This window comes from Salvia miltiorrhiza, chromosome 3, assembly GCF_028751815.1.
Source record: "Salvia miltiorrhiza cultivar Shanhuang (shh) chromosome 3, IMPLAD_Smil_shh, whole genome shotgun sequence".
Classification (NCBI taxonomy): Eukaryota; Viridiplantae; Streptophyta; class Magnoliopsida; order Lamiales; family Lamiaceae; genus Salvia; species Salvia miltiorrhiza.
The window spans coordinates 14,769,926-14,782,646 of NC_080389.1; the positions used below are offsets into that span (position 1 = coordinate 14,769,926).

At 39.9% G+C, this 12,721-nt stretch overlaps 2 protein-coding genes across 2 annotated transcripts; both read right to left on the bottom strand.

Annotated features, from left to right (window-relative positions):
• Positions 1–237: 237 nt before the first annotated feature.
• Positions 238–1,818, bottom strand: LOC131018427 (uncharacterized). The gene is made up of 3 exons (XM_057947148.1): positions 1,477–1,818; positions 755–1,368; positions 238–670 (listed from the first exon to the last, which is right to left on the bottom strand). Exons 1-3 carry the CDS (start codon positions 1,816–1,818, stop codon positions 238–240), a joined length of 1,389 nt encoding a protein of 462 aa, XP_057803131.1.
• Positions 1,819–11,328: 9,510 nt separating this feature from the next.
• On the bottom strand, positions 11,329–11,886 carry LOC131018428 (uncharacterized). Its single transcript, XM_057947150.1, has 2 exons — positions 11,762–11,886; positions 11,329–11,677 (listed from the first exon to the last, which is right to left on the bottom strand). Exons 1-2 carry the CDS (start codon positions 11,884–11,886, stop codon positions 11,329–11,331), a joined length of 474 nt encoding a protein of 157 aa, XP_057803133.1.
• Positions 11,887–12,721: the final 835 nt, after the last annotated feature.

Genomic DNA, 12,721 nt, shown 5'->3' on the forward strand with positions numbered 1-12,721 from the left:
CATGCAGCGTGCTTCGTGGAAGGTTTTAAGTTCTTCCGTGCACGGTTGCGAGGGGCTGTACACGGTTGCGAATAGAACCAGGTATAGCCCACTGTTAGCAATTTCTCATCCAAATTCACCTGTTTTTCGAATTTACGCGCAAAATCAACATATACTAACAACAAATTCAATCTCCAAACCACTACTACCAAGATCTAAATCAGTCACTAATCAACAAATAAACAACAAACAACAAATTCATTCATTCTCCCGCCTAGGACATGCATTCTTAGTATGTGTTCCACTCCTACAAATACCACATTTCTTCTTTCGCCGCGTTCGTGGAACGGGTGGTGGCTCGACGCCCTCGTTCTCATCCAATGCCACATTCAAGTCCAATGCAAGTGGCGCTTTGCATCTTCGGGCGTTGTGACCTCGACCCTTGCAACGTGAGCACACCTGAGGTCGCGAGTTGGACGAACCCTCAATAGCCGAGCGAGCCCTACTTTTCTTCAGCCGCCCTGCATGACGTGTGATATCCGGGGATTTCGCAATATATGTTGCTATCGACTCTGGCAAATTCCAGTACATAGGATGTGGCACGGGCACAATACGAGGCATGTGTGTGGCCAACAAAATGAATTGTTTGAAATATTTCCCAACAAAGTCAGTCACTTGCAAACCTGCACGCCTAATATAAAAAATTATAACATACATTATAATAGCAAATATTGGATATAATTATAAGAAGGTAAAGTATTCATAAATAATATACCTAATAGCGGCACAAGCATGACGACATGGAATATCATCCAGCTCGAACTGAGCACAATCACAAGTTTGATTCTCGAGATCGACACTGTAAAAGGCATGGTCCTCTTCAACACTATTCATATGTGTCATCGTCCCTCGAACATCCAATTGCCGACCCGCTTCAATAGCCAAATGCCACTTTGCCGCTACTACCTCAGTCAACTCATGTGACCTCGATGCAGCCGAGTGGCATCGTGCATCGAACCATTTCTCCATAATGGCTCGATAAGACTCGATCAATGAGGCAACCGGGAGGCGTCGTGCCCACAACAACCTATTATTCATCGTCTCAGCAGCATTCGACATCATGAAGCTCGTACGTCGTACAGGGCACTTGGACCTAGCCCATGGCTCGACACCGTTAATGTCGAGGCGTGTGTGCGCATTGACTTTGAGGACTTCAAGCGCAGAAAAATTCCTATGAAAATCGTCTGATCGATAGGAATATGTCGCTGCTTTGAAAACTGTAGCTACATGCAAACCATAATGCGCGAGATTCTTCTGCAAATGGTAATAACATAACACGTGCGGGACGTTTGGGTATAGACACTCCACAGCATTTCGGATGCTCTTGTGCTGATCAGACACAATTAAGAGATCATCGGGCTGACCAAAGCAACTCCTCAGTCAGTGGAAGAACCAAGTCCATGACTCATCGTTCTCAATAGGACCAAGCCTAACTACGAGAGGAAACACGCCTTCGTTCCCATCCTTTGTAACGGCGACAAACAAAATGCCTCTCTTCCTTCCCTTTAGATGGGTCCCATCTACGACGATGATCGGTCTCAAGTGACTCTCAAAGGCAGCCACGCTCTGTCCAAGAGTAACAAACATATGATGAAACTCGCCATCAGACTTCATCTCAAGGTCATATAACGTGCCGAGATTACTCGATCTCAGCATATACAAATATGACGGGAGCATCTGATAAGAGTTCTCAAAATCACCGGACATCATCTTAATCGCGATGTTTCTTGCTCGGAGAGCAAAGCTGTAATTGATCTCAATCCCGAATAAGCGCTGCATCTCTGAAATCATTTCCTTCGGCTTTAACACGACCCCCTCACCGACCAATTTTCATGCAAAATACGTTTCAATGACCCTCGCCGGAATCTATCTCGGGGCAATGCGATTCAAATCCATGTGGCAGGTATGATCCTTCACCACCTTAATCACTCTCCAGATCGACGCCGTGCACGGACGAACTCTAAAAAATAGAAAACTGATTTAATTTACTTAAAGAGTGTTTTTCATGATTTTTTAAGTCCAAAACATGTAATATAAGTCATATATATAACTTAAAAAATAAAATAAACAACACATAATCAATACAAATGAAACAGTGCACCGAGGAACACAACTATGCACGGTTTCGTGCACGGTTTAGTGCACAGTTTCATGCACAGATATATTTCAATGTTGTAGTTCTAAACATTATGATAATCTCGCTCAAAAAAATTCACATTTAAATAACACCTATAAGATCAACCGTGCACAACCGTGTACATAAGAACAGTAACCGTGTACTGTCGAAAATTTTTAAAAAAGTTAATATTTCACATACCTTATGTAATGTAAGACTTCGGATGAATTTTGTTTGGAATTCGGAGTAACCGTGCCCGAGTCGTGTAAGTATATTGACAGGATTTTCTTCTTTCGTGTTTGAATGTATGATGAATGAACTGATTTGGTTGGTATACACATATTTCATTCTTCATTAAGTACCCAACAACTACATGTAGGGAGCATTTAAAGACGATAATTTAAGGTTTAATGTTTCCTTAACAGTTGAAGAAGTCTGACTTCGACTTGGTATAATTAGGATGTTCCAAAAAAAATCTTCTTTGTTTTGTGTGTATAAATGTGCACAACAACCATATTGTCTTAAGATATGATTTTAGTTATTTTTTAAAAAAAACTCATGTAACCCATATAAAATCACGCTTAAAACCCATGTAATAATCCACATAAAATCACGCCTCATTTTTTACGTGAAGTATGAAGTTAGATTCAGATTTTGGTTTGAGTTGGTTATTTTTAAATAAAAAATAAGTAATATGTCACTATCATTAACTTTATTGACTTGTCATAGGGGTATTTAAGTACTTTCATTCAAAATGTGCTACCAAAACTTATACTTTTTTGAACCTTGATAAAAAACTTATTCATTTTATCAAATTTGCTACTATTATGTGTTGTCACTTAAAATAATTACATATAAAAATAGGATAAATAATCCCAACTGAAATAAAGTGTTCAGATTTGCTCGTAGTCAACACAACAGCAGCGTACAGAACAAAAAAGAAAATGAAAAAACATAAACATAGAAAGATAAAGCAGCAGATTTGAGCTGCTGCAAATTCTGCAGTGTGGGTGTGGCAGTCTGCGTTTTGTCCTTTGATTTGTGTTTTCCCTTTTTACCCTTATTTCTTCCCCCAATTCGGTTATAGATAGATAAAGGCCGAAAATAAAAAGTAGCACATTTGGTAATAAATATGAGTTTTTTTTTTGTCATAGTTCATAAATATATAAGTTTAGTAGCACATTTGTTGTAAATTGTCATATATATCCCTAATGGTTCCCACATCACTTTTAACTTATCTTTAAAACTTTATTATTAATTAAATAAACCTAAAAAAAAACGTCTCTTTTTTCTCTCTTATTCTCTTATTTTAGTGAATCTTCTCTCTCCCAAAAGTCGGTTGTTTCCAAAAAGTCGGTTATTATTAATTAAATAAACCTCAGACGGTTCAAATCCGAATCAGCCTTCAAAACAACTTTTATTTTTCTCCCTTTATCGGTGGTCGATGTGTAGAAAAGCATATAAGTGGATCGACCATCCTCGTCTAATTGCTCGTGCACCTCCCGCATCAACCTCGAATGACAAAGCTCTTCCTTCAACATGTATACAACAACCTCATCGCCATCTACATACTCGGCTCTGTCCCACCGACCACTATGCCAAATAACGATCGCTTGAAACGACATCTGCTTCAAAATGATAAAAATACAACATTTAAATACACAAAATAGAAAATCGTGTACACAAATACATGAAATGCTACGAATAACATAAAAATCAATTTAAACCAAATCGTGTACACCTTTTATGAAATCGTGTGCACAACCGTGCACGAAAAAATCCTAGCCGTGCACGGACGAACTCTAAAAATGGAAAACTGATTTAATTTACTTAAAGAGTGTTTTTCATGATTTTTTAAGTCCAAAACATGTAATATAAGTCATATATATAACTTAAAAAATGAAATAAACAACACATAATCAATACAAATGAAACAGTGCACCGAGGAACACAACTATGCACGGTTTCGTGCTCGGTTTAGTGCACAGTTTCATGCACAGATATATTTCAAGGTTGTAGTTCCAAACATTATAATAATCTCGCTCAAAAAAATTCACATTTAAATAACACATATAAGATCAATCGTGCACAACCGTGTACATAAGAACAGTAACCGTGTACTGTCGAAATTTTTTAAAAAAGTTAATATTTCACATACCTTATGTAATGTAAGACTTCGGATAAATTTTGTTTGGAATTCGGAGTAACCGTGCACGAGTCGTGTAAGTATATTGACGGGATTTTCTTCTTTCGTGTTTGAATGTATGATGAATGAACTGATTTGGTTGGTATACACATATTTCATTCTTCATTAAGTACCCAACAACTACATGTAGGGAGCATTTAAAGACGATAATTTAAGGTTTAATGTTTCCTTAACAGTTGAAGAAGTCTGACTTCGACTTAGTATAATTAGGATGTTCCAAAAAAAATCTTCTTTGTTTTGTGTGTATAAATGCGCACAACAACCATATTGTCTTAAGATATGATTTTAGTTATTTTTTTAAAAAAAACTCATGTAACCCATATAAAATCACGCTTAAAACCCATGTAATAACCCACATAAAATCACGCCTCATTTTTTACGTGAAGTATGAACTTAGATTCAGATTTTGGTTTGAGTTGGTTATTTTTAAATAAAAAATAAGTAATATGTCACCATCATTAACTTTATTGACTTGTCATAGGGGTATTTAAGTACTTTCATTCAAAATGTGCTACCAAACTTATACTTTTTTGAACCTTGATAAAAAAACTTATTCATTTTATCAAATTTGCTACTATTATGTGTTGTCACTTAAAATAATTACATATAAAAATAGGATAAAGAATCCCAACTGAAATAAAGTGTTCAGATTTGCTCGTAGTCAACACAACAGCAGCGTACAGAACAAAAAAGAAAATGAAAAAACATAAACATAGAAAGATAAAGCAGCAGATTTGAGCTGCTGCAAATTCTGCAGTGTGGGTGTGGCAGTCTGCGTTTTGTCCTTTGATTTGTGTTTTCCCTTTTTACCCTCATTTCTTCCCCCAATTCGGTTATAGATAGATAAAGGCCGAAAATTAAAAGTAGCACATTTGGTAATGAATATGAGTTTTTTTTATCATAGTTCATAAATATATAAGTTTAGTAGCACATTTGTTGTAAATTGTCATATATATCCCTAATGGTCCCCACATCACTTTTAACTTATCTTTAAAACTTTATTATTAATTAAATAACTGCAAAAAAAAAAACGTCTCTTTTTTCTCTCTTATTCTCTTATTTTAGTGAATCTTCTCTCTCCCAAAAGTCGGTTGTTTCAAAAAAAAAGGACAACTTTATTGGCAAAAGTGGTCAAATAGAGAATCTTCCATCTTGTCATTTTCTTGTCTTTCACTAATCATACACGCCTACTTCATCTCTATCATACACGCCTTCTTCATCTCTATCTATAGAGAGGAACAACAGCCAATTCCCCGGAGTAAGTCAAAGAAGAAGGAACAATATCCGATGCCGAATCCGGTAAGTATTTGTGCCTTAAACGATGAATTTTAGTTTCTTGTAATATTTATTAATGCACGGTAGTTGATTATTGGGTGTTTATGTGTTGGAATATACATCGAATTATGAATTATGCAATCTGGGTGTTTAAATCGTGAAATTATGAAAATCTCGAAATTTTTGAACAACCGTGAAACCGTGCACCGTGCACGGTAAGTTCTTGGGTACACGGTCGTGCACGGTTTGATTTATATTGTGCATGGTTGTGTTTTAATGATGTATTTTACATTAATATGCTGTAATTGTATATACTGAACACTTATTTCGGATTTTGGTGCAATATATAACCGTGCACGGTGTGCACAGTTTGTTCCTGTGTACACAGTCGTGCACGGTTGTGTTTTAATGATTTATTTTACATTAATATGTTGTAATTGTATATACTGAACACTTAATTATTTCGGATTTTGGTGCAATATTTAACCGTGCACGGTGTGCACGGTTTGTTCCCGTGTACACGGTCGTGCACAGTTTGGTTTATACTGTGCACGGTTGTGTTTTTTTGTTTTTTATAATATTTTTATCAACTGAATATTGTTTTGATGTGCACGATTCAACCGTGCACAGCTATTTCCATAGTGCACGGTTTGATTTTTATGCACAGTTTGATTGTTTTTGTTTGATTTTTGGTGATTCAAATAATTTTTAATTCATTGCAGCCTCCCCGCTCTGCTTGGTTACACCCGCACATTCAGAATTATGCGGGACATATCAATCACTACATACGGATAGCTATATTGAAATATGTGAAGACGTGTTTGCAGCGTTATCGTCGTTTTGAGAAATTTGTATGTGGTCCGTTTGGCCACTTACATGATTTGAGGAGGAAGAAGAGTGCCAATGCAGCACTGCACCAGCTTCTTGCACGAGAGTTGTATGACCCGGAGTTTGGTGCATGGGAGAAGTGGTTTCATGTTTGTGGACACGACATCTAATTTGGGGCCGTCGAGTTCTGTTTGGTGATGGGATTACACTTCGGGCCTTCCCCGCAGGATTTTGATCCGAATACGGATCATGATATTCCGAGGACGACCTTTTTCACAGAGTACTTCGAGGCAAGAAGCCTTCTGTCACTGATTTGCAGAAGCGGTTCAATACCAATAAGTTGGGCGATAACCCCGATGATTATCTGAATGCGGCAAACATCCTCGTGGTCTATTTCATCATTTTTTATCGTGATAAGGATTATGTCGATGATTGGGTGTGGGCACTGATTGAGGATTCTCGGGCGTGGTTGGACTTCCCGTGGGGCTCGTACTCATTTTAGATTTTATGCCATGGGATGACCGTGCTGAAGAAGCACCCTTCAGAGATTCGCGGGGCGAGGAAGACGTACCATTTCTATGGGCCCATATGGGCATTATAGATTTGGTCATATGAGGCCATTCCGTCTTTGGGCAGGGCGTGTAGGTTGCAAGACACGGCCCTGAGGTTGTCCCGATGTTTGATGTGGACGACCTGGAAGTCATCCGCTGACTTCACCCATTTTTTTGTTCAGGAGGTAATTATTGATGCTTTACACTTTGACTTTTTTTTAATGTTATATTTGACTAATCTTCATTTACATTTGTGCAGTGTGAATGTTACCCGAGACTGGTGCCGACTAAATTGGAGACTGAGCAGCTTTATTATAACACCCTCTTGATTGGTCAGACATTCGATGTACGATTCTATCCGCAAGGGAGATATGTCGGATTGAGGGAACCAGTTCTACCCGTGCCACCTCCTCCTGTTATTCCAAGTCATGTGGCAAGGAGTAGCTCATGAACAGAGAAGGCTCGTGGCAAGATGCCCGAGGTTGTTGAGCGTCAGAGACGCTCGTTTGTTGATCCGACTGCTAGCCCGTCGAAGAGACGTAGGCCTCAGGAGTTTGAGGCAGGCCCAGATGTAGAGCCAGATCATGTGTGCTGTGAGCACGCGTCGTGGGGTCGACGGGACGAGGAGCTGATTTCTCGTTTCACCCAGAGTGTGACACGAGAGGTGACTGAAAGTGTGCGACGCACTATTGTGTAAGACGAGTCAGAGCATGTACTAATTGCTCGAGTGACTCAACGTGTGGTATTCGTCATGCAGGAGTTCTTCGGCCGACGATCTTCGAGGAGGTCTCGAAGATCGTCATCTAGCCATGTTGGACGTAGGAGTGAGGAGTGCGAGGGGCCGATGATCAGTCATTGATGGTCTACCTCCCATATTGTTGAGGAGCGGCCTCGAGATGGTCACCGACGATCATATCATCATGATGATCATCCTCGTGAGAGTCACTGACGATCATCTCATCGTGTTGATCTTTCTCGTGAGAGTCAGAGGCAACAATCTCATCACGAAGATCAGGCTAGGGGGACCCAGAGGCGATCTGCCTCACATCACAGTGAGAGGTAGCCATCTTTGAGGCGATCTGCCTCTCATCGCCCAGGGACATCAGCTCGTCAGCCGAGTCCGGTGATGCCTATGCATGGAGATAACGATGTCCAGTTCAGCTGGACTAGTGAAGAGGAGGAGGCCGAGGTTGTAGGAAGGCCACAACGCGTGATTCAGCCGTCTGCTCTTCTATAGAGTCCGTATGTGACTGATGGCCCATTTGACACTCCTAAGGCAAAGAAGGATGCTTTCCACCGATTTAGACAAATGGGGGATGATGCATGTGTTCCTGTAGTGGAGATTGGACATATGATGACCCAAGCCTTTTTTGGGCGTATTTTGGATCGTCGTGTCGAGTTCGATGCTGAGGTATAATATATTCTTAATATTGTATTGTTTAATATGCGTAGTGTTACTGACGAAGTCTTGTTATTTTTGGGTGCAGATTATAGACCTCTGGATTTTGAAGCAAAATCAAAGGATCAGAGTCAACCAGGAATATATAGGGCATTGGGTCGGTCTGTACTCCAGCCAGGTATTAGTCGAAGTAAAACTCCAGTGGCTTCAACCGAGTTATATGTAAGTTTATGTGACTTTGATTGATTTTGAGGCTTGTAATATATTATTACACTAATCATCTCATTTATTCCTGTTCAGTAGACCCTATACAGAGAGTTCGGTAAGCTGCATCCGGAGGATGCCCATGGGAATGATGTACAAGGGAGAGATGCATACACACATTGGATGGTGCCCTACAATCTCATCTCAATGTTCAGGGCACTAATGCAGATCATACATGGCCTTGGATGGAGGCTAGTGAGGTCAGCTTAGTAATTCTTAAGGGTAGTTGGTCATTAATATCAATGCATTAAAATTTCTAAATATTTCTCGTATCATCACTATCAATGCAGATTCTTACTATTTGTAATGTCAATCGAAGTCATTGGTGCACTGTGGTCATTTCTATCGACCGATGGGAGGCTCGGGTCTATGATTCTCTTCACATGTTGAAGGGGTCACACAACGTCGACAAGCTTCGATAAGGTGCATAACTCGTTTGATGCGTAGATTGTTACATACTGTGGGGTTATTGGGAAAACAATCCTAACAAGTTTGTCCATGCTGCTGATTCAGAGATGGCATATGTGACGATGCCGATCAACCAGCAATTTTGCCAACAAGACGCATTAGTTGTGGTGTGTTTGCATGTACTTACGTAAACCGGTTGATATGTGGAAAATCGAAACGGGACCATATGAAAACCACTAGGGATGTAGAAAAATATCGCTACATTATAGCTTGTAGGATATGGGAATTGTGTTCCCCAATTCGCTCTGCTTTGGGATAATTGTTTGAATTGTGTACCCCACTAGTTGATTGTTAGTTTGTTAAAATACGTTTGATTTGATCGTGTGGTTGTTGGTGATGTGTTCGCTTGAATTTGGGTGAATTTGGATGAAAAATGGCCAATAGTGGGCTGTACCCGGTTCTATTCGCAACCGTGCACAGCCCCTCGAAACCGTGGACAGAAGAACACGAAACCGTGCACGGTGCAAGCAGCGTGCTCCATGCACGGTTTCAAGTTCTTCCGTGCACGGTTGTGAGGAGTTGTACACGGTTGCGAATAGAACCGGGTATAGCCCACTGTTAGCAATTTTTCATCCAAATTCACCTGTTTTTCGAATTTACGCGCAAAATCAAAAGATACCAACAACAAATTCAGTTTCCAAACTACTACTACCAAGATCTAAATCAGTCACTAATCAACAAATAAACAAAAAACAACAAATTCAATCATTCTCCCGCCTAGGACATGCATTCCTAGTATGTGTTCCACTCTTACAAATACCACATTTCTTCTTTCCCCGTGTTCGTGCAACGGGTGGTGGTGCGTCGTTTTACACCAAAAATATCCGGTAGTCAGCCGGTATGCCCACACTGCGCAGACAGCAGTAAGCAAGATCGTCTCCCAAGGGACTGGCGAGAATTTCTCCAATTAAAGCCTGTAAAGTAACCACGAAATTTTGAGAATAAAATATAGAAAATACTAAAATAAAAATATATTAAATAAAATCTAAATAAACCAATTTTTGATAATGGCGAAAAGATGAATAAAAATTCCAACAATTAATAAAAGAATTCCAGCAATCAATTAAGTCCACCCTAGCTTAATTATTCCGATCATCGATGCAAAAATAACTTTAAATCATGCAAACAAACCAGTTATAACCACCGAAGACGCTTCTGACGTGATCTTATTTCTCCTTAATTATTCGGTAACCAGGAAGACGCTTCACTAATTACTACCCTAATCGACTGACAACCGTAAGAGACGCTCTATAGGTTTAATGAGCCGACAACATTAATATCTAGAGAAACCCGATTCAAAACCAATAAACTCTGACGCAGGATTATTGAATTAAGACTGCTTTTCCCTTGACCCTGATGTGTCAATTTACCACTAATCAAACCTAAACCACAATTACGGATGGCCGGTTCAATTGGCTATATAATTAATTCTAACCCAATAAATATTTGCAACTATCTAATGGATTAAAACAATTAATATCATTAAACATGGAGAATCGCAGATGCAAGCATAAAATAAAGTATAAGAACAATTAGATCTCACAGAATAATTTCGCTAGTGCTTCCCTAATCGTTGCCGGAATAAACGAATTTAGCTAGAAAACATAATTAACTAACACAAGAAATAAATAAATAAATAAACGAAAAAGATTAAAGAAATAAAACTGATTAATTGCTCCAAAGTTGCCGTCTGAATTCTTGTTCCAAAATAGCGGCTGGCTTGTTGTCTCCCAAAAGTTGCTGTTGACTAACATATATATATATCTAACTAAGTAAATAAAAAATACTAACCTAAACTAATTCTAACTAAAGTGGCGCATGGGCCCAAAACAATAACTTAACTAATCTAATAATAGGGAAAAGTGGCGTGTAAGGCCCAAAAGCAATAGGCAGACCATGCAAGCTGGCAGCTCACTAATTCACTCTCGTTTAGCCTTCAATCCATGCAATCATACCACGCCCAGGCAGAATGGGCACACCGTCCAGCAGACGTGCACAACTTCCTCTTCACACAGCTTCACCACTTCAAAACTCTTCTCAAAATCAATACTTTTCTCCAAAACCTATCAAATACCATCAAAATTCATGTGAGACTATAATTAATATCCAAAAGATGATATTTAACACGAATTAAGCATATAAATCATATTAAAATCCCTCAAATAAATGCGTATAAATACGCCTAATCAGGTGGTGGCTCGACGCTCTCGTTCTCATCCAATGCCACATTCAAGTCCAATGCAAGTGGCGCTTTGCATCTTAGGGCGTTGTGACCTCGACCTTTGCAACGTGAGCACACCTGAGATCGCGAGTTGGACGAACCCTCAACAGCCGAGCGAGCCCTACTCATCTTCGGCCGCCCTGCATGACGTGTGATATCCGAGGATTTCACAATATATGTTGATATCGACTCTGGCACATTCCAGTATATAGGATGTGGCACGGGCGCAATACGAGGCATGTATGTGGCCAACAAAATGGATTGTTTGAAATATTTCCCAACAAAGTCAGTCACTTGCAAACCTGCACGCCTAATATAAAAAATAATAACATACATTATAATAGCAAATATTAGATATAATTATAAGAAGGTAAAGTATTCATAAATAACATACCTAATAGCGGCACAAGCATGACGACATGGAATATCGTCCAGCTCGAACTGAGCACAATCACAAGTTCGATTCTCGAGATCGACAATGTAGAAGGCATGGTCCTTTTCAACACTATACATATGCATCGTCGTCCCTCGAACATCCAATTGCCGACCCACTTCAACAGCCAGCTGCAACTTTGCCGCTACTACCTCAGTCAACTCATGTGACCTCGATGCAGCCGAGATGCATCGTGCATCGAACCATTCGACGTCATGAAGCTCGTACGTCGTACAGGGCACTTGAACCCAGCCCAACGCTCGACACCGATAGTGTCAAGGCATGTGTGCGCGTTGACTTTGAGGACTTCAAGCGCAGAAAAATTCCTATGAAAATTGTCTGATCGATAGGAATATGTCGCTGCTTTGAAAACTGCAGCTACATGCAAACCATAATGCGCGAGATTCTTCTGCAAATGGTAATAACATGGCACGTGCGGGACGTTTGGGTATAGACACTCCACAACATTTCGGATGCTCTTGTGCTGATCAGACACAATTAAGAGATCATCGGGCTGACCAAAACAACTCCTCAGTCAGTGGAAGAACCAAGTTCAAGACTCGTCGTTCTCAGTTGGACCAAGCCTAACTACGAGAGGAAACACGCCTTCGTTCCCATCCTTTGTAACGGCGACAAACAAAATGCCTCTCTTCCTTCCCTTCAAATGGGTCCCATCTACGACGATGATCGGTCTCAAGTGACTCTCAAAGGCAGCCACGCTCTATCTAAGAGCAACAAACATATGATGAAACTCGCCATCAGACTTCATCTCAAGGTCATATAACGTGCCGGGATTACTCGATCTCAGCATATACAAATATGACAGGAGCATCTGATAAGAGTTCTCAAAATCACCGTATGTCATCTCAATCGTGATGTTTCTTGCTCGGGGAGTGAAGCTGTAATTGATCTCAATCCCGA

Coding starts and splice junctions, on each gene's coding strand:
- LOC131018427 (XM_057947148.1), bottom strand. CDS start 1,818: ATGCAGCGCTTATTCGGGATTGAGATCAATTACAGCTTTGCTCTCCGA. Junction 1,369..1,476: donor ACGAAGGCGTGTTTCCTCTC/GTAGTTAGGCTT, acceptor GTGTCTGATCAG/CACAAGAGCATCCGAAATGC. Junction 671..754: donor CATGCTTGTGCCGCTATTAG/GTATATTATTTA, acceptor TTTTTATATTAG/GCGTGCAGGTTTGCAAGTGA.
- LOC131018428 (XM_057947150.1), bottom strand. CDS start 11,886: ATGCATATGTATAGTGTTGAAAAGGACCATGCCTTCTACATTGTCGAT. Junction 11,678..11,761: donor CATGCTTGTGCCGCTATTAG/GTATGTTATTTA, acceptor TTTTTATATTAG/GCGTGCAGGTTTGCAAGTGA.